Genomic DNA, 16,888 nt, shown 5'->3' with positions numbered 1-16,888 from the left:
AAGCGGCCCACGGGAGCCTCCGCACACCTGACATTGACATGTAAATAATTGTTTGTGTTTTGCGACTTTTAAAGTTTCGGAAAACAATCATTTTCCCTCATTTTTCAAACCACTAGGTTTCTTCACAAAAAGTTATTGCATAATTCTGATTAATATTCTCCCGAATTCGAAACCATTTTACACCTACATTCGGTGATTAATTTACAAACTAAGGCGTCGCTGCGTTCAAGTAAATATCAACTACAAATTATCGAGGCATATTTGAATCGGTAAAAATACCACTTGATTTAAGAGGCTGAAGAACGGGTAATTACGTTTACCCGATCCCGGCGCTTTTTTCTTTGTGCGTCACCTGAGAAACGGAGGGCCCGAGTCGGCGACTCGAATCCATCAGCTGCGCTACGACGGAAACAATAAGATGATCGTCCGCGAATTAAGGCTCGAGGCTTGCGCCGCCTCGCTCTTCATGGGAAATTCGCCGGGGCCGTGCGAATCGGATCGATCATTTGAATCGGCCAGGACGAGCCGGCGACTCTCAAGCTTCAATCTCCGGTCCTCCGCGCTTCTCTCACGTGCCGTCGGCCGCGTAATCGCCCCGTAACGCCCGGCTTCTCTCGGACCAATATTATCATTACCAGTGTCAACCGACGGCACGGTAATGGCAGCCGCGAGACCGGTAATATTTTTACCTGCCCGCCTGCCGCGCAACGGGGTATGACACAGCGGTCTCGCCGGCTCGCGTCTTACCTGTGCCGTGAACTTCGCGCCGGGTCTCCGGGAAATGTGTGACGCGCTGCAAACCACCGTCTCGTTTTCCAATGCCTCGCGAACGGCTACCGTTCACCCCCCCGCGCGCGCACGTAACCCCTGCGGTTACCACGAGCGACGACGGAACGTTATCTTCACGGTTTTCCGCCTCTACGTTATTAAGAACACCGGCTCGCTCACGACTGACTCGATAGACTCTAGTTGAAATTTTGATGACACTTGGACGCTTTTGACGACTTTAGACTGGTAGAAACCTACTTTGTGACACGTACTACATTTATTAACTTCTCTCTCTCTCTTCAAGCTTAATCCTACAGATTTCATTTTAATGCTAGTGTTAAGACATTATCATGTAGTCAAAGTAGAAGTAAAATATATTATTACACGGAAAAAAGTCTCAGTTGCTGGGAGCGAGTGAGAGGCCAGATGAAAAGTCGCTGACAAGAAACGATATCTCGCCGCGGCTGGGAACATTCGTGTGAACATTCGACCGCATTGAAAATTCGGCATCCGAAACAACCAACTTGTTTCACTAGAGCAAACTATATTACTGGATAGAAAAGGCAGGATTATTTAGAGGAAATCATATTTGGTTTTCGGTAGAAGGACAAAATTTCCACTGCATATCAGATAATTTTCCCCCTGAAACAATGAAATCCTTGAATATTTGTCCGACATAGCGCTACTTCTTTCAAGTGGTACTTCTTGGCTACTTGTGACAATCATTGTAACTCATACGGCACGCTTTACCGGATGTACGTCCCGAGGACGTCCCTTGGATGAATCAAACGTTCGTTCGCTGGCCCTTTCCACGTGGACAAATTCGAATTTCGACGCGAGAGATTCGACGAAATCCGAAGAAATATTCTTCTGCTATCGGAGCACCGATTTCGAAAGGAGCGATTCGCTCTCTGGAGGGAGAGCTAATTACCGCCGGTAAAAGTACCGGCGCTCTACCGTCTCGGTGCGCTGCCGCCGGTCGCTACTCTCCCGCTGCACCTGGCCCCCGCTAATTATTTCGAGTACGATCGCGTGCCCGGACGACGACGCCGACGTTCAGGCCGCGGGTGAGCCGCGGTTCCATCGAAGACGCGGAATATCCCTCCGATCTTCACGACCTGGCGAGAGAGCCCGGCGAGACTGCATTCCGCTTCGTTACGACGCCTGCTATGCGATTCACCTACATTCTCACGGCTCTCCTAGCCGCTTGCATCGGGAGAGATTCTAATGCCCGTGAACTCCGTTACTTGTTTACCGCGCGCGTAAAAATATCCCGCAATTAATGCGCGCCGACGATACGCGTTTGGCGACCGCCGGCCGAGTGGAACGACCGGTCGCAATTTTAGGCTCCATTGACGCGAACTGGCCGTCATCGCGGTATCGACACGGGGAGGGGGAGGAGGGGAAGAGTCGATTAAATCATTTTCATTACGTCCTGCACGAATGTATTAACACTTATGATCGAAGACACTGATTACATCTTGCACGAAGTTGCGATCTTCGTTTTACACGAGTCGGATTAAACTTCACTCTTCCTCCGTCCTTAACCCATTAGCTGCCACGATCCCCATTTGGGGCGCAAAATAAAACATAATTAGAATATAATGATACTGTTACACAACTTTTTGTGCATATATATCACTTATCCGGCCGAAAATTTCGAAAAAGAAATTCGGCAGTTAATGAGTCAAGGATCCTCACGCAGAGACCGTCCCGCGCGTGTTCCTCGAAACGAAATAAGGGCAACGGTTCCTCCGTACTATCGCGAGTGTGCAAATGAGGACGTAGCTTTATCGCACTTTGTCACATTGGCTTGAACGGTCGCCACTTCGGATCGGTGGATCGTTTGTTCCCGACAGCTTTACGGCTTTAACACACATCCTACGAGCGGAATAACTGCGCGCGCGCCGGTCTCGAATTTTTGTATGCAAACGCACGCGCGCGCGCGTGGGGCATTGTATTTTAATTAGAATTAACATTACGCTCTTCCGCGCGCGCACACTCAACACACATATACACATACTCTCTCTCTCTCTCTCTCTCTCTCTCAAGCTCGTGTGTCTCACGTATGTACACCAATTGTCAGCTCCAGCAGCAACACAGTTCGCTCGCAATTACGGTGTATTATCCTGTTACGCGGAATGTCCTACTATTGTGAGCATTAGCTTTGCGGTTTTAGCTGGATCTAGAGTTGGCGGGGCGAATCTGTGTAGTTCGTATATATTACGGCGCTGAATGCCATCGAGAGGGTTACCGTGAGAATCTGGGTGAATCGTGTAGCTGTCAGGTGCACGTTCCCCGCAAAAAGAGCGCGCAGCTCTTATCACCGTTCACGGAGGAGCATTTTGCAAACTTCGTCGGCGATTTTTCGGCCGTTCCGATCGACGTGCTCGACTAACGAGCGAGAGGGGGAGGACATGGAAGCCATTATGATCGCTGAAGCGCCCTGGTCTTCCTATTCTCACCTATTTAAGAAACAGTGCATTGATTTATTGCTTCACGAATTTATAGCACAACGAATTTGCTATTTCTTCGAAATCATTTTCCTCCCTTTTTTCTCCGCAGTGAGCGATCGCTCTCGCCCATGTAAAGCTAAAACAACGGCGCGTTAATTGCAAAGTGAGGATCAGAAGATCGGGAAAATTGAACGTCCCCGCTCGAATACGATTGATGATAATCCGGCACATTGCCGGTCGGTTCCGTCGTTCTTTTTCTCTCTCTTTCTCTCGCGTATCAGCGCCGCGTTGCGCCGCGATTTAATCATGACAGCCGAGCATTGTGCGCGTCGGAACAGCGAGTCGAGGAGGGCGAGAAGTTGCCCCGACGGCACTCGACGGAGGTTGCGTTGAAAATCGCGTCGTACGTCGCCTAACGGCCAATTAAGGATAGATGGATGTCCGGGCGGAAGCGAGGGAAAGAACTCATGAATGGTAGCCGCGGAGGCACCGAAACGCGGAGGCACAAATGTGCTTTTTACCTGAACGATCGGCTTCTCCGCTAATGAATAATTAATAGTTAACACGCCGGCAGTCAGCGGTGCGAAACGATCCGCTTAGACCAGTAATGTGGATCGCATGCCCGCAAGAACAGAGAAGTTCTTCTTGCATTTCAGAGTCTTTCTCTCTCTCTCTCTCTCTCTCTTGGTAGATGAAAGACGGTCTCCTTGTTTCTTATTACTTCGCAACGTCGCCCAGGTATAATGATACATCGCTGATTGACTTCCCCTTATTACAGGAATTTTTCCCTCGGCAGCTTCGAGCGAGCTCATAATACGAGCGCGTATCGATGACAGAAGACGCGACTCGACTCGATCAATTTGCAACAGTAGCTCGGTCCCATCGGTGTAACGACTTAATGGGACGCAGCGGTTCAGAAAATCACCTGGTGTCGTCGAATTCCCCGGTGTCGCCGGCAAGCCGAACGTCTATTAATCACTTCGCAGCCTCGCGGACTCTTGCTTTCGTCGTAACGCGGTAACGGTTGTAACACCGGCGATAATAGCGTCCGGCAAAAATCACCGTCCTCTAACCGCACTTATTCCGGTCTCTCGACCGCCTCTCGCGAGATCGTTTCTTCCTCCACGAATAACCAAACCGGTGGGGGAGGTATGCGTTGCACAGAGAAGTGCATAGTCAATCTTAATTTGCCTCTGTCGATGTTCGTCATGCTATTGTCGACGGTGAAAGCCGCGGGAACGGCTCGTGAAAGAAAAGAAAAAAAGAGAAAAACGCCTCTCTAATATGCACACTTTCTACGAGATAAGGCCGGACGCGTCTCTACGATCCCGGTGAACATCTCCGGCGGGTGCGTAACGACGCCCCGGACACGTAGATGCGTAGATAGTTGAAGGTGGCTACAATTGTCCCTCTCGGCCCGATATTCGGTATTTACGGGCGATATTTAGGTCGGCCGTCTTATTATCGAGCCGGCGTGATCTCTACGCCGTTGTCTTAGTTTCACTGAAATTGCTTCGCGCGTCGCTGCACGGCCGCATGAAAATAGCCCGTTGTCCCTTCCTTCGCACGACACACGTGTAACGTGTAACGGACGGTGATTCGAGGGGATCGATCGACTGCGAGATCCCTTCGAGAAACGGAGTCAAACGCGACTTTCGCGATATCGTCCCGCCGCGTGTTTCATCCTACGGCCGGTGTAGGCGAGCTCTCCGCGTTACGCGGAAATCTACAATTTTCCTTTAAGAGATAGCTGTTTACGTCCTATTCATTTTCACCCTCTTCGGTCTCCGTTCTTAATTTGTGGCGTTAAGGGAGCGAAGCCGAGAAAAGCGCGAGAGGCGGGAAATCGCAGAGCAACACTTTATCCGCAACAGAGCAATCAGTGAGATGGCAGATAATTGCGTTAGGATGATGTTAAAGCGCCTTATCGCCGATCCGTATGGGAAGAATCTCACGGGCAGCGGGTACAATGTACGCCATCCCTTCGCGTAATAACTCTCTTACTTACCTCTGTGCGAACGTTGTTTATTTACTTGACCCTTTAATCGCATAGTTAACTTTCGTCAGTCGTCAGGCGCAGCGACGGCTCGTGAAAATACCGTGAGTTCCGGCGAGAAACGGGTCTGAGCGCGTGAGCGTATTTTGCTACTCGCTCGTCGGAGCGAGGTGATTAACAAGCTTTAATCGTTTACGGTATCCCGATCGATTATTTTCCCAGAACGCGGATAGATAGCGGACTTCCGAGACCGTTTCCCGCGATGAAGTAGACTTAATCGCGTCCAAATGATCCGGATCCAATTTATCGCGCGCACTCCCGTTCTGTCAGGTTGATGCGAAGGTTCGTCCCGTTTCTCGATCAAACTGTAACACGTAGCATTAATTTATCTTAAGATACAATCGATCGGCCAAGCATGCGCCGTTTCCCCCGGTAACTGCACAGTCTCGTTGCACAGAAGGAAAAATTAATTCAAGGGTCACATTCGAATGCATAAACGAGAATATGTAATTTTATTTGATGAAGATAACATTTATTCACGCGAGGAAATTCGATATCGTCCCATCATAGTTCCAAAATGTGATATTCCTGTTATTTTAAATATATCATTGTTATTTTATGAATTGAGAGGGAAAAATATCGGATGGAGAGAATGGGACCTCCCATACTGATGCAATTCTTAGCCTGAAGATATCGTTCTTTTTGTTCAATATTTTTTCTCTCAAAACTCATGAAAATCACTCTTGAATGACAAGAATATATTTTCAATGGAACTATGTGATAAGAATATGCGTCTGACATTTTCAATGAAACTGTACGGAATTTCTTTTCGTAAGTTTTATCTTCATATAATAGTATATGTTCCTGCTTATATATATATATAAAAATATGAATCTTGAATTGATATATTTATAATATTTTCCGCGTGGGAATTCCAGGACTTCCGAGCGAAGAGCTGATTGAAAAACGAACTTTAGCTCCGGGCCAAAACACTCGGACACCTCGGAAATCGCTATCTGAAAACTAGCGCGGGGATGTGATGAGTTTTCAGCCGGTCTCGAAATGAAACCTAATTTTGTTTCGCAAGGACGACCCGATGACGCGCGTCGAGACAGGTGATTCACCGTAGGCGCTTCCTTCTACTCCTCGACGGCAATTGCCTGGGAGAAGGATCTCGGATCGATTTCGACGTGTCGACCCGAAGACGGTTCGCGCGTTCGATCGTCGTTTGATGTCAATGAACCTTTTTACCTTCAATCGCGAGATGCCGTCGGGCGAGAAGAAGACGAAGAAGGGGAGCACGGCGAGCAGAGGCCGAGAGAGGTGAACAGAGCGCAATCGTAATTTCATACCCGTCACGTCCACGATTGGTCAGACCACTCGATACCGGCCTCGAGAATGTCAACCGTTCGAGTACCGTTTGTCTCGACGATCGGCAGTGGAACTCGTCGGTCCCTTTTCTTGCCGAGCGAATTGCCGCTCTGGCTGGCTGATACACCCTTTCTTGAGAAGGAGAACGCCGAGATCACCTGACTGGTCGAGAGCAGGGTCACGCTGCAGATCCTCTCGCAGATTCTCGTTTCTTCGGACGTTTACAACATGACGCGCGGGGCAGAAGATCTCGGGAAAAGTCCCTCCAACCTTGGCTTTTTGATTATCACGCTCGCGGTGTCGTCTCTCATGAGAGACCGGCGGCACGAGTGACAGCAGAAATCGATTTCTACGTCCACATTATCAAGCTAAGTCTGTCTTTCACGTTTTACGTGAGGAAAAAAAATACCGAAAGCTGTGTATCATAAATCACGTTTATAATTTAGCACGGATTTTTGCCGAGCTTCATCGCGTTGTATTAATCACGACCTTTCTGCCAACGTTGTCACGGACCAACTAACCTTAAGACTCGCCTACGACAACCGTGAGTAATCGACTAAACAGAAGACTTCTGCAAGAATCTTTTTGTTCGTACAACCGAGTTTTCACCCCCTCCCCCTCATGCAATGGAATTCAATCGCACCAACGCAATTGTTTTTTCTTTTCTTTTTTCTTCGAGAGACATCCGCGTGACGGAGACACGTTTCCTTCCATTTACCTGCCAATCCACTTTTCGTCACGATGTCATTTACCGTAGAAAGAGAGAGAGAGAGAGAGAGTCACGCGAATTTGCCTAAAACAAGTGTGAGCCTCCGCGTTACGCAATCGATTGAATTCGTCCGGGAAATCGGATTATTCACCGACCCGCGAAAAGGTCGCCACATGTTCCCGCTGTAAACAGGGTACAAAGGGTCATTCCGCGTATCTTCAGCATCGTGCGAATTCGACGGTCCTTGCGGAAGTGCGTCTCCCTTGAGCAGGGCCTCGGCGATACCGTAAAGTACCTTTCCCGAGTACCGTTCGGCCGCGAAATTATTTCATCTGCGTCTCGATCAAGCGCGCGAGATCTTTCTCACGAGAGTGAGAGAGAGAGAGAGAGAGGGAGGGGGGCAGCTAATTACGCCCTAATGACGATATAATTATACATTTTTGCGCGGGGCGTGCAATCAGGAAACGGCCACTGTGTGCAATTAACACCACCAGACTTTTTCTGTCCACGGTTTTCTTCTTCGTTTGAGGGAGAGAGAGAAAGAAAGAGCGGCCCTTAAGCGACCCTTTTATTTCCCGCATGTCAACTCCTCTCGGGGATGCGGGTGTCGCTCCTCGCGAACGAACGTTTATGCGATTTCGCGAAAAGGGTTCGTTAACCTTCCGCGCAGTTATTATACTGCCATGCGAGTACCTCGAGCATGAAGAATCTACCTTATACGACCGTAGTTCTAATGGTCCTCACTTCAGTGGTTTACCGTTTTAATATTCGCGTTAAGTACAAGCGTGCGCATTATATTTATCGTCCTCGCGCGTGTGAGGCGATACTGACGGAATATACAGCGGAAAAGCCGGCGCCTTGTAACGTCCGATTATTGGAGTCTCGCAGGTGGCGAGTCTCAGCTTCTCGAAGAATTCTGCCGGCGATTGGGAAATCTCGGCGCGTTGTTAAGGGGATGCCGGAGTCGAACTACTCGATGAAGCGTCGGTAATGCAGAAGCGATCCTCAGGATGTTGCGTTACACAAACGCCGACACGATCACGCTTCCCTTTTCGTATTTCTCGATCGATTTCCGCGCGTACTGTATAAACTTGCATTTTTAACTCTGTGCGGGTAATACGACGCGAACATCGACGCTAAGTGACGTCGGTGCGCTGGGAAAGTTTTCAAGTACGGCATGCCGTTTCGTCCCGATCCCCAGGCGAAAATAGTTGCCTTTCACGAAATGTCGAGACGATCTACGGAGCAGATCTGACGTAGACTCTTCCGTTTGTGCTTGCAGAAGCGTCGGCCATACAGAACGACAGAACGTCCTCTCGAGTCTCTCGGGAGGACGTCGTGCTGAGTGCCAGCGCCTACACCGGCCCCGAGAAAACGTCCAGTGCGAGTCAACCGAGAGAGTCGGTGAACTTCCAAAAGACCGTGCCGGCTTTCCAACTGGAAAGCTCGAAGAGTACGAACGGTTACGACAGGGAGGAGACCAGGTTCGTATTCAGAGACACGAGCCGCGACGAGTCTATCGACGAGCTGACATCCTCGAAGCACGTGGCCCATATCGACGGTAATAACATCGAGGTGAAGCCCGGCGAATACTACCAGTAAGCCATTCCGCCTTTTTTCTCATGAATACATTGCAAACGGCCGAATCACGAGAAGGCTTTTCAACTCTGGCTTCGCGTCGATTTCGTGCCGAACGTCCCGATTCTCATTCGACTCCCGAGTACAACCGTCGCCAACGTTGGAGGTGCAACAAAAGTCCTATTATGAGAGATGTTTCCAAATTCGAGATACGTCCCACGTAACTAGGGGTGTTTATTTCAACGCGCACCTCCGACTTCGGCTGGTTAACAGTGAGTAATGAGGATCGCGCGAGCAGGTGTTGCGAAATGACGAATTAACCGCCGACAGAATCGTGCCGACTGCGAGCGAGTCGATGTCGGGGGAAGGACGAGGGGCTCCGCGGAGGCCAGGCCTCCTGTCGGAGCCCCATCAGCTGGTCGGCGCGCCGATGCCACGATCACGACATTCACCGGTAACGGATCCGCAACGGCGGGCCCGTCAAGAGATCCCCAGGATCTATAGCGAGCACGCGCCGCCGGTGCTGCAGACCGCCGCGCCGGGTAACAGGCAGGCGAATCCCGACATACAGGACATCATCACCGGCATTGTCAAGCTGCTAAACGGCAACGTCAACGTGGCCGCCAACACCGTGAGACCGTTGAGGCCGGTCCAGGCGACAAGGTATTAGAAAAACGGCTCGGATTCTCTCCCAGCCGGAATACACGTTGTATCGATCGACATTTCGCAGGATTAACAATCGGGGACCGCCGAGGATCTCGGACGTACCGCCGTTACCGCCGGATTTTGACACCCCGGGTATGAATCCGCCGCCACCGCCGCCGCCCACGTCCTCCCATCCTTATCCGTTTGAAAAACCACCCGCGCCTGACAGGCCGCTGCTGAATCAGCTGCCGCCCGAGAGGCCCGTCCGACCGTTCATCAGCGGTGTGCCGGTACCAGAGCAGATCGTGCCGCCTTGGAACTGGGATACCTCCCACGGTGCGTCTCGCATCCTCCGTAAATCATCGACTGCGTATTTGATACACGGGTACTTTTATGTAACACAAGACACGACCCAAGCGTAATTCAGGATTCTGATGGGCAATTGTAACGCAATTGCTTCCGGAGTAAATGAAGTAAATTGGCTCCGCTGATATTCAACGAAAGGAGAGGAGGATCGGCTAATAAGAATCTATGTTTCAGTGCAATAAAAAAGATATGAATCGATCCTTAAGTGAGACAACGAGATGTTTTGATGTAAGTTACTAAATAATTTATTAGCACACGGAATTAATACACGAGATTTCGTAGTCTATTAATTTGGTGTATTGGTAAATTATTTGTAAGTAAATAATGTATGTGAATAAATAATATATTAATACACCAAATTAATGTAATATATTAATGTATAATTAATATAATATGTAAAATTGAACATATAAATTTGATGTATTAATAATGAATTATTTACTTACATCGGAATATCTCGAAATCTCACTCGAGGATTGATTTGTATCACTCCTTTTTTACTTCACCGAACAGCCGTACGTAGGTTCTTATTGGTCACTCTTCCTTACTTTGCATTCAATTACATTTTCCCTCTGTGTTTTATTTAAACAAAATTATTGAATTATATTATATACGTGCGCTATTTGAAAGAGATTTTTATGCTTTTCAAGGTGGAAACAGGCGACCCACATTGCCTCATACCAAACCCTTGTCGCCGCTCTTAGATTCCAGCTTTCATCGTGACAAGAACTTCTCGATGACGGAGAGCTCGCAGCACGACTTGAAGCCGGAATCCGAGACACCTCAGGAAAGCTCGACGAAGAAGAAAGACGCCAGTCATCAGGGCGCGCATGTCGACGACTATGACATCAAGAATCACGCGAGTAATTTTACTGACGACAAGGACCGAGTCGAACCTGCGACGACCGTCGATGACTCAGCCCTTCAGAACGCGACGAAGAAACCGGAAGTCGAGGAGTCGACCACGAAGAAGACTCACAAGCACCATCCACCATCGAAGGACAACAAGGTCAACGCTGAGGAGACGCTGATCCTCGGCGTAGCTACCGACGACATCGCTCCAACTCCCTCGACGCGGTATCAAGCACCTTCGAAGACAGCAACGTCGTCGTCGGTGAACGGTCAAACTAAAGCTACGAAATCGTCGAAGAACGAGGACAAAGCGCCTTCGACCGCCAAAGGTGAGAAAACCGTCTCGGCCACGAAGACCTTCTCTACCAGCACCCTGAACATCGAGACCAGTTCGTCCGTCCAAGTGATCGAATCCACACCAACGAAGATCGTCCTCCGGCCGACTACGGAATCAAGTGCCAATTCCAAGTCTAGCGTGGTGAGTTTGGAACCCAGCAGAATACCGGACATCGAGTACATAGCATCGACGTCCGGCGTCTCGACGCCGACCGAAGGTCTTCCCGCTAGTTACTCGAAGAGTTCGACCACGATAGAGAAGGGTGCCGTTCACCCTGCGACTTCGATTTTCACGAAAAATACAGGTTCGTAAAGATCGAGACTTAATGCGTATAAAAAACGCTCGCTCATTGGCGAAATTTATCATCGTTCGTTTATGCTTGCTTTAAATATCGCTTTCTCTCACTTTTTCATGTATCTGTTGAAATATTACTTTCTTTCATAAATCTTGTTCTCACTTTTTAAAATATTTGTCTAAATATTATTATTATTATCCATTTATTAAAAACGGGAAACAATTCCTTTGGTATATTACATAACACATGAGTTGGAAAAAGGGATTAAGATGAAAGTGCAATATTAAATATAAAATAAATCATACAATAAGCTAATTACTTTCGATATTACTTTTACTTACTTCATACGTCCATACTGACGAACAGCGTATGATTTCCCACAATACACGAGATAATCGTAACAGGATCCACGGAACATTATCGACCACGGCCTGGGATTGTCCTGGATGACACTCTGGATTACACCGGCGCCCAAGGATTGCCGAGTCAGAGGCCTTACGCACCCTCGAGACACCCACCTATCGGTGATGTGTTCGATGTGACCGTTTCGGCGATTCAGGGACCCGGAGGAAGTTCCGGTAACTTTCCCGCTTACATAACTTCCCCCCAGCCACACGTCTCGAATCACTTATGCGGCCGATCCTTCCCTTACTCGTCGTGCAACGTTCGGCAAAATTTCGCGACATTTTCCAAGTCGATCTCATTAAGCGACCGGGTGTGTATCTCGTCATTTTGTCTTCATTCAGGGGACAGCGTCAGAGTGTCCGTGAACCCCGGCGGCGGTGATGTCATATTAACCTCCGCTGTAGGCGGGCAAGGTTACGTGAGCATCGACGGTAAACGAACGTATTTGAATCTGTTTGATAACACGGACCGGACACCGACGGGACCCACACACGTACAACCGCAGCCGACCAGAACTCAACCGCCGGCCATCATCGGTACCGGGTAAGCCTCGTTTTTTTTTCCTTTCATGATTACGATACCGAATTAGAAACTCGATTGGAGTCCATTCGACGGAGGACACGACTTCCCCGACAATTTCGCGTCTCATCAAGTCAATTTTCATTCGATTGCAATTCACATTTTCGTTTATTCGATCTTCTACACTTCCGGGAAGATCCGTCGCGCTGTGGACGATAAAACGGACACGCGACAGGTGAAAAACGCGAACGCGGGGGATTCTCTCGCTAACGGGATCTGCTCGAAAATCTCGATCCCTTGTCGCAGCCTGGCAATCCCGCAACCGGATGCTCCTGTCGCCACTTCACGCCCAAATGGACCCAATCGGAGGCAACCACCATTATATCGCAGACCGACGCAGCCACCTGTCAGAATAGACACTTGCATCGTGGGCGACACGAGTACGTGCGACGCGAGCCAACACGAGGCCTGTGCGACCGTTCAAGGGGTATCGGCTTGTCACTGCAAGCCGGGATACGCGAGACTGCAGCATTCGTTACCGTGCAAGAGTCAGTGAACGAACACGTAGATTACACGAGGCGCGTGGATAGCGAGCCGTGCGCGCTGATTTCACATGTGTGTGTTGCAGAAATCGTCAGTATCGTCGTGTCGATCAGAGTGGACAAGTTTTACGATAAGAAGATCGTGTGGGATCGGGGATTGGCCGATAAAGACTCGGAATCTTATCAGACTCTCGCTTATGAGGCGAACAGGGCTGTGAGTATAAATTGTATCGTTAATCATTGCAAAAGTGATTGAAGACGGCTAGACACAATGATTGATTTATACAGTCGGTTCGATTTATTTCGTCATAATGATGAAGCTGAATATATCCCAGCTGAATGTAATATGAGTTTCAACACCTTCTCCTTCATGTATCTCCTCGATTGATTTCTTATTGTTTAATATACTTGAAAGTATATTATTCATTATCGTTCAATAGACTTATCACTTTTTTATGTAACGTTTCATACAGGTTGAGTCCGCCATGTCCATGACACCGTTCTCGGACGAGTACATGGGATCGCAGATAAACAACGTGTACCAGGGAGACGTGAGCCAAGGGCAGGGAGGCGTTTTCATAAACACGACTCTGAAGCTCACTTATGAACCGAGAACGATCAGGCCGAGTCTGGCAGGCGAGCTTCAGAGGCACCTGTTAGGTGTTATTCATAGAAGGAATAATAACATCGGCAACAGCGCTTTGTACGTGGACAGTCCACCCGGGTCGATATCGAATCTGCAAGGTGAGACCCTGACAGCTGTAACCATCACCGATATTATTTTAATTTATAAACTATAAACGAATACATTTTAATTGATTATTATAATTTATATACACGAGTGAAAAGTCGAGCTCGAATTCGAGTGGTTACTCGATATTTTGGGGTGAAGTTTCACTCGAAGAAATTTCGAGAATACGTGCGCAACTAAAAGCATAATCGACAGATTTGTGCAATGTTAATTTGTAGATTTGGACGAATGCGCTTCGTCAGAGTTGAACGATTGCCACTCCTCCGCGAGCTGCAGCAATACCTTCGGAGGTTTCATATGCAGCTGCAATCCAGGACTGAAGGATCCTCACAAGGACGATCCTAACGAGTCCGGTAGATCGTGTTTGTCGTGTCCCTCAACTTATTGCAACAATCGTGGCTCGTGCTCCTACCAAGGCGACCAGATGCAGTGCGCGTAAGTAGAAGTGATCGCGTAAATCCTCGTCGGATTGATAGCCGTGATGTTTTTGCAATATTTCAGGTGCACTGGAAACTACTACGGCGCTCAATGCGAGGTCGACGGTGAAGTTTTGGGCGTTGCGATAGGCGCATCCGTGGCTGCATTAATAATCATAGTGTTGACGCTAGTCTGTCTCGTTATGTGGAGGTAATAATTCTTGATTGAGATCAGTCTGTGATATTCACGCACACAATACCGCGGATCTTTCCTCTATACATCAGGGACCTGTGACGAAATTCGTCGAATTCTCCTATTTTTGCCATTAATTAATAATAATAAAACAGTACATACATATATGATCGGTTCAGTCAAGTTATCCATCATTTGACAGATTTTCAAATAACTTTTCAATAACGATACGATACGTAAGTGCAAGTTCACGTGTATTTTACAGTCGAAGGTGGTCTCGTGAACAAAAGTCCGTAGGATCTCCGGTATACGGTTACATTCAAGGTGGGATACCCGGTACTCTCCCAGGTAAAATCGAATTATCACGCGGATAGAAATCCGAGCTGCCATCGGCAATGCGCGAAGATAATCCACAGGGATTTTTATTTTTCCGCCAGGGACCTTAGCGAGGGTTGGCTCTGTGGGCACTCTGGCGTCCGTAAAACAAGGACCGCCGACTAATCTGCCTCCTTACATGTGGGCCCACTTCGGGGAGCACATGGCCACGGCGAATGTCTACGCGGTATGTGGCAATCTTGCATGCAGCTAACATTTTATAACAAATACCGAGTGCGAATAAGAAGGTTCCTTTCATCATCGTGAGAGGAGAATCATAATTGCTCAATAATAATCGACAATTACTTGAAACGGGGAGAAATTCAACAGTGATCGATGAATACTGTTAGAACCGGGAAATTCCGCGAGTGCGATCATTAACCCATTAACTGCCAAAATTTTTTGTTGAAATTTTTGGCCGGATAAGTTATATACATGCACAAAAAGTCGTGTAACAGTATAATTATATTCAAATTATGTTTTGTTTTGAGCCCCAAATGGGAATCGTGGCAGCTAATGGGTTAAAAGGCGACGGACTTTTCTCGCCGTCGAGTAGCCTTTTAGTTTTCTCTCTCGCTGATCAAAACGAAGCCACTTAAACGTTATCGAGAGTCTTCTTATCACAAGACCGAGCCTATGGGCCCGACGCGACCGAGCTCGGCGATGTTCGGTTACCCATCCATGAACGTCCACGGCACACTGCCTCCGGTCCCATTACCGCGTCTGCAGGCTCCGCCGCGGCCCCGACAGAGACCCCAGCCCGATCCGGATAGCTCGGATTCCGAGCCGCAGGATAAGGATAGAGCCGACCTAATTCCGCAGAACAGCGGTTTCCACGTGCCCAGGCCGAAGTCAAGGTCCTCATTAGCGGTACGTGAAATCGTTGAGTCGAGCGCCGTTTACAGATTACGGCGAGGGAAAGGAAACGTAAGCGTATTATCGAACAATTCAGCGCAGCTGGATTCTTGCATAATTCGATACTTAATGTCGGGAATCACCGGTTGGCGATTGTCGTAATTGCTCTTTCAAATCCGCTCCCGCGACGGGACTCGACGGGACGCCGCCGGCGGTCTCGCGTTGATTCGCGCGTTTTCCTCTCTCTCTCTCTCTTTCTTTCCCCCTGACGGAGGTGCGATCACATTTCAGAACCAAAGCGGCATTTACAACGACGTGGAGTACGATCAGGGTGACGTTCATCACCTGTCGAAGAACAACATCCCGATGTCCACTTACAGGCCGTATTACAGAACGTGAAAGTGCGCGACTCGGCGAGTGGCAAGCACGTGGTTTCAAGGGAGGACACACACATCGCTGTGCGGAAACCCGGTAGCGATATTGTTCATTATCGTCTCAAGTGCTCAATAAATAATGCGTCACGGCACGCGCGATATTGCCGATGATCTGAGGTGATAATACCGTGCTGGAAACTGCGTTCCAAAGTCGTACGGGCGCGCGAAACGGATCGGAAATATTCACACGAATTGGACGCGGAGGAAGCGGGAGAAGCCTAATCGTAGTCGCGCGTGTTAAGCAGATTAGATCTTGCTCGCTACGAAGTCGTGTTCTTGTAGTCACGCGACCGTATATGCTTCTACGGTAGATCGATAGTAGTAGGTAATATGAATATGTATTTATTATTCATTAACGCCCCCCGGCCCGGCGCGACTCTGTAAAATCCAAAAAGCTGTCACGCGTTAAATAGCCTTAGCGAGGAGGAGAACGTGCGTGGTGCGTCGATACGCAACTACTTCTAGTTATTACGATTAGCTCAATACTCAGAGAGAGAGAGAGAGAGAGAATAAGAATAACTTATAACCACGAATTATACGACTGCGTTTATCTTGATAAGTTGTAACTGCTAAGCGAGAACTAACGAATATCGCGCTGCGGATTAAATAATTTAGGAATACAGAATAATTTAACATCCGTATTTTGAGTAAACTTGAGGGGTCTACTTTTAGTGCGTTTTAAAAAAGACTTTAATATAATTACGACTAATTTATTGAAACCTCTCTGAAAAAGAATGTAATCGGATTCGGGAGCGCAGAAAGAGAGAGAGAGAGAGAGTAAATGATTATTTGCTGGGGCAAAGTTCACACACACACACACGCACACACACCGTGAGATATTGATAGTACTTTAACTTATTAAGCAATCTCTGTAATTAAATATACATGATATTTTTTCCAGATTGAATATAAAGTAATTAAAAATTTAATTCAGTTTGTTATTCCGGTTTTTTCAATTTATCAACATGTGTATACCTGGAGAAAGAGAGAGAGAGAGAATAGGCAGGCTGTAAAATAGAAAATTA

General features: G+C 48.1%; 1 protein-coding gene across 1 annotated transcript; it reads left to right on the top strand.

Moving 5' to 3' along the window:
* Positions 1 to 1,423: 1,423 nt before the first annotated feature.
* Positions 1,424 to 15,828, top strand: LOC106744187 (the record flags this gene model as incomplete). Its single annotated transcript, XM_014618684.1, has 16 exons — positions 1,424 to 1,463; positions 8,586 to 8,898; positions 9,209 to 9,541; positions 9,609 to 9,859; positions 10,540 to 11,382; positions 11,778 to 11,951; positions 12,120 to 12,321; positions 12,604 to 12,845; positions 12,926 to 13,053; positions 13,313 to 13,583; positions 13,809 to 14,025; positions 14,092 to 14,217; positions 14,465 to 14,547; positions 14,637 to 14,761; positions 15,202 to 15,444; positions 15,721 to 15,828. Coding segments are annotated over 16 exons (3,699 nt in total), but the record flags the coding sequence as incomplete, so codon positions are not given.
* Between the last annotated feature and the right edge of the window lie 1,060 nt (positions 15,829 to 16,888).

This window comes from Dinoponera quadriceps, unplaced genomic scaffold, assembly GCF_001313825.1.
Source record: "Dinoponera quadriceps isolate SergipeBrazil2010 unplaced genomic scaffold, ASM131382v1 scaffold707, whole genome shotgun sequence".
NCBI classification, from domain to species: domain Eukaryota; kingdom Metazoa; phylum Arthropoda; class Insecta; order Hymenoptera; family Formicidae; genus Dinoponera; species Dinoponera quadriceps.
The sequence above is the reverse complement of the archived record's forward strand: the minus strand, read 5'-3'. Positions and strand labels throughout refer to the sequence as shown.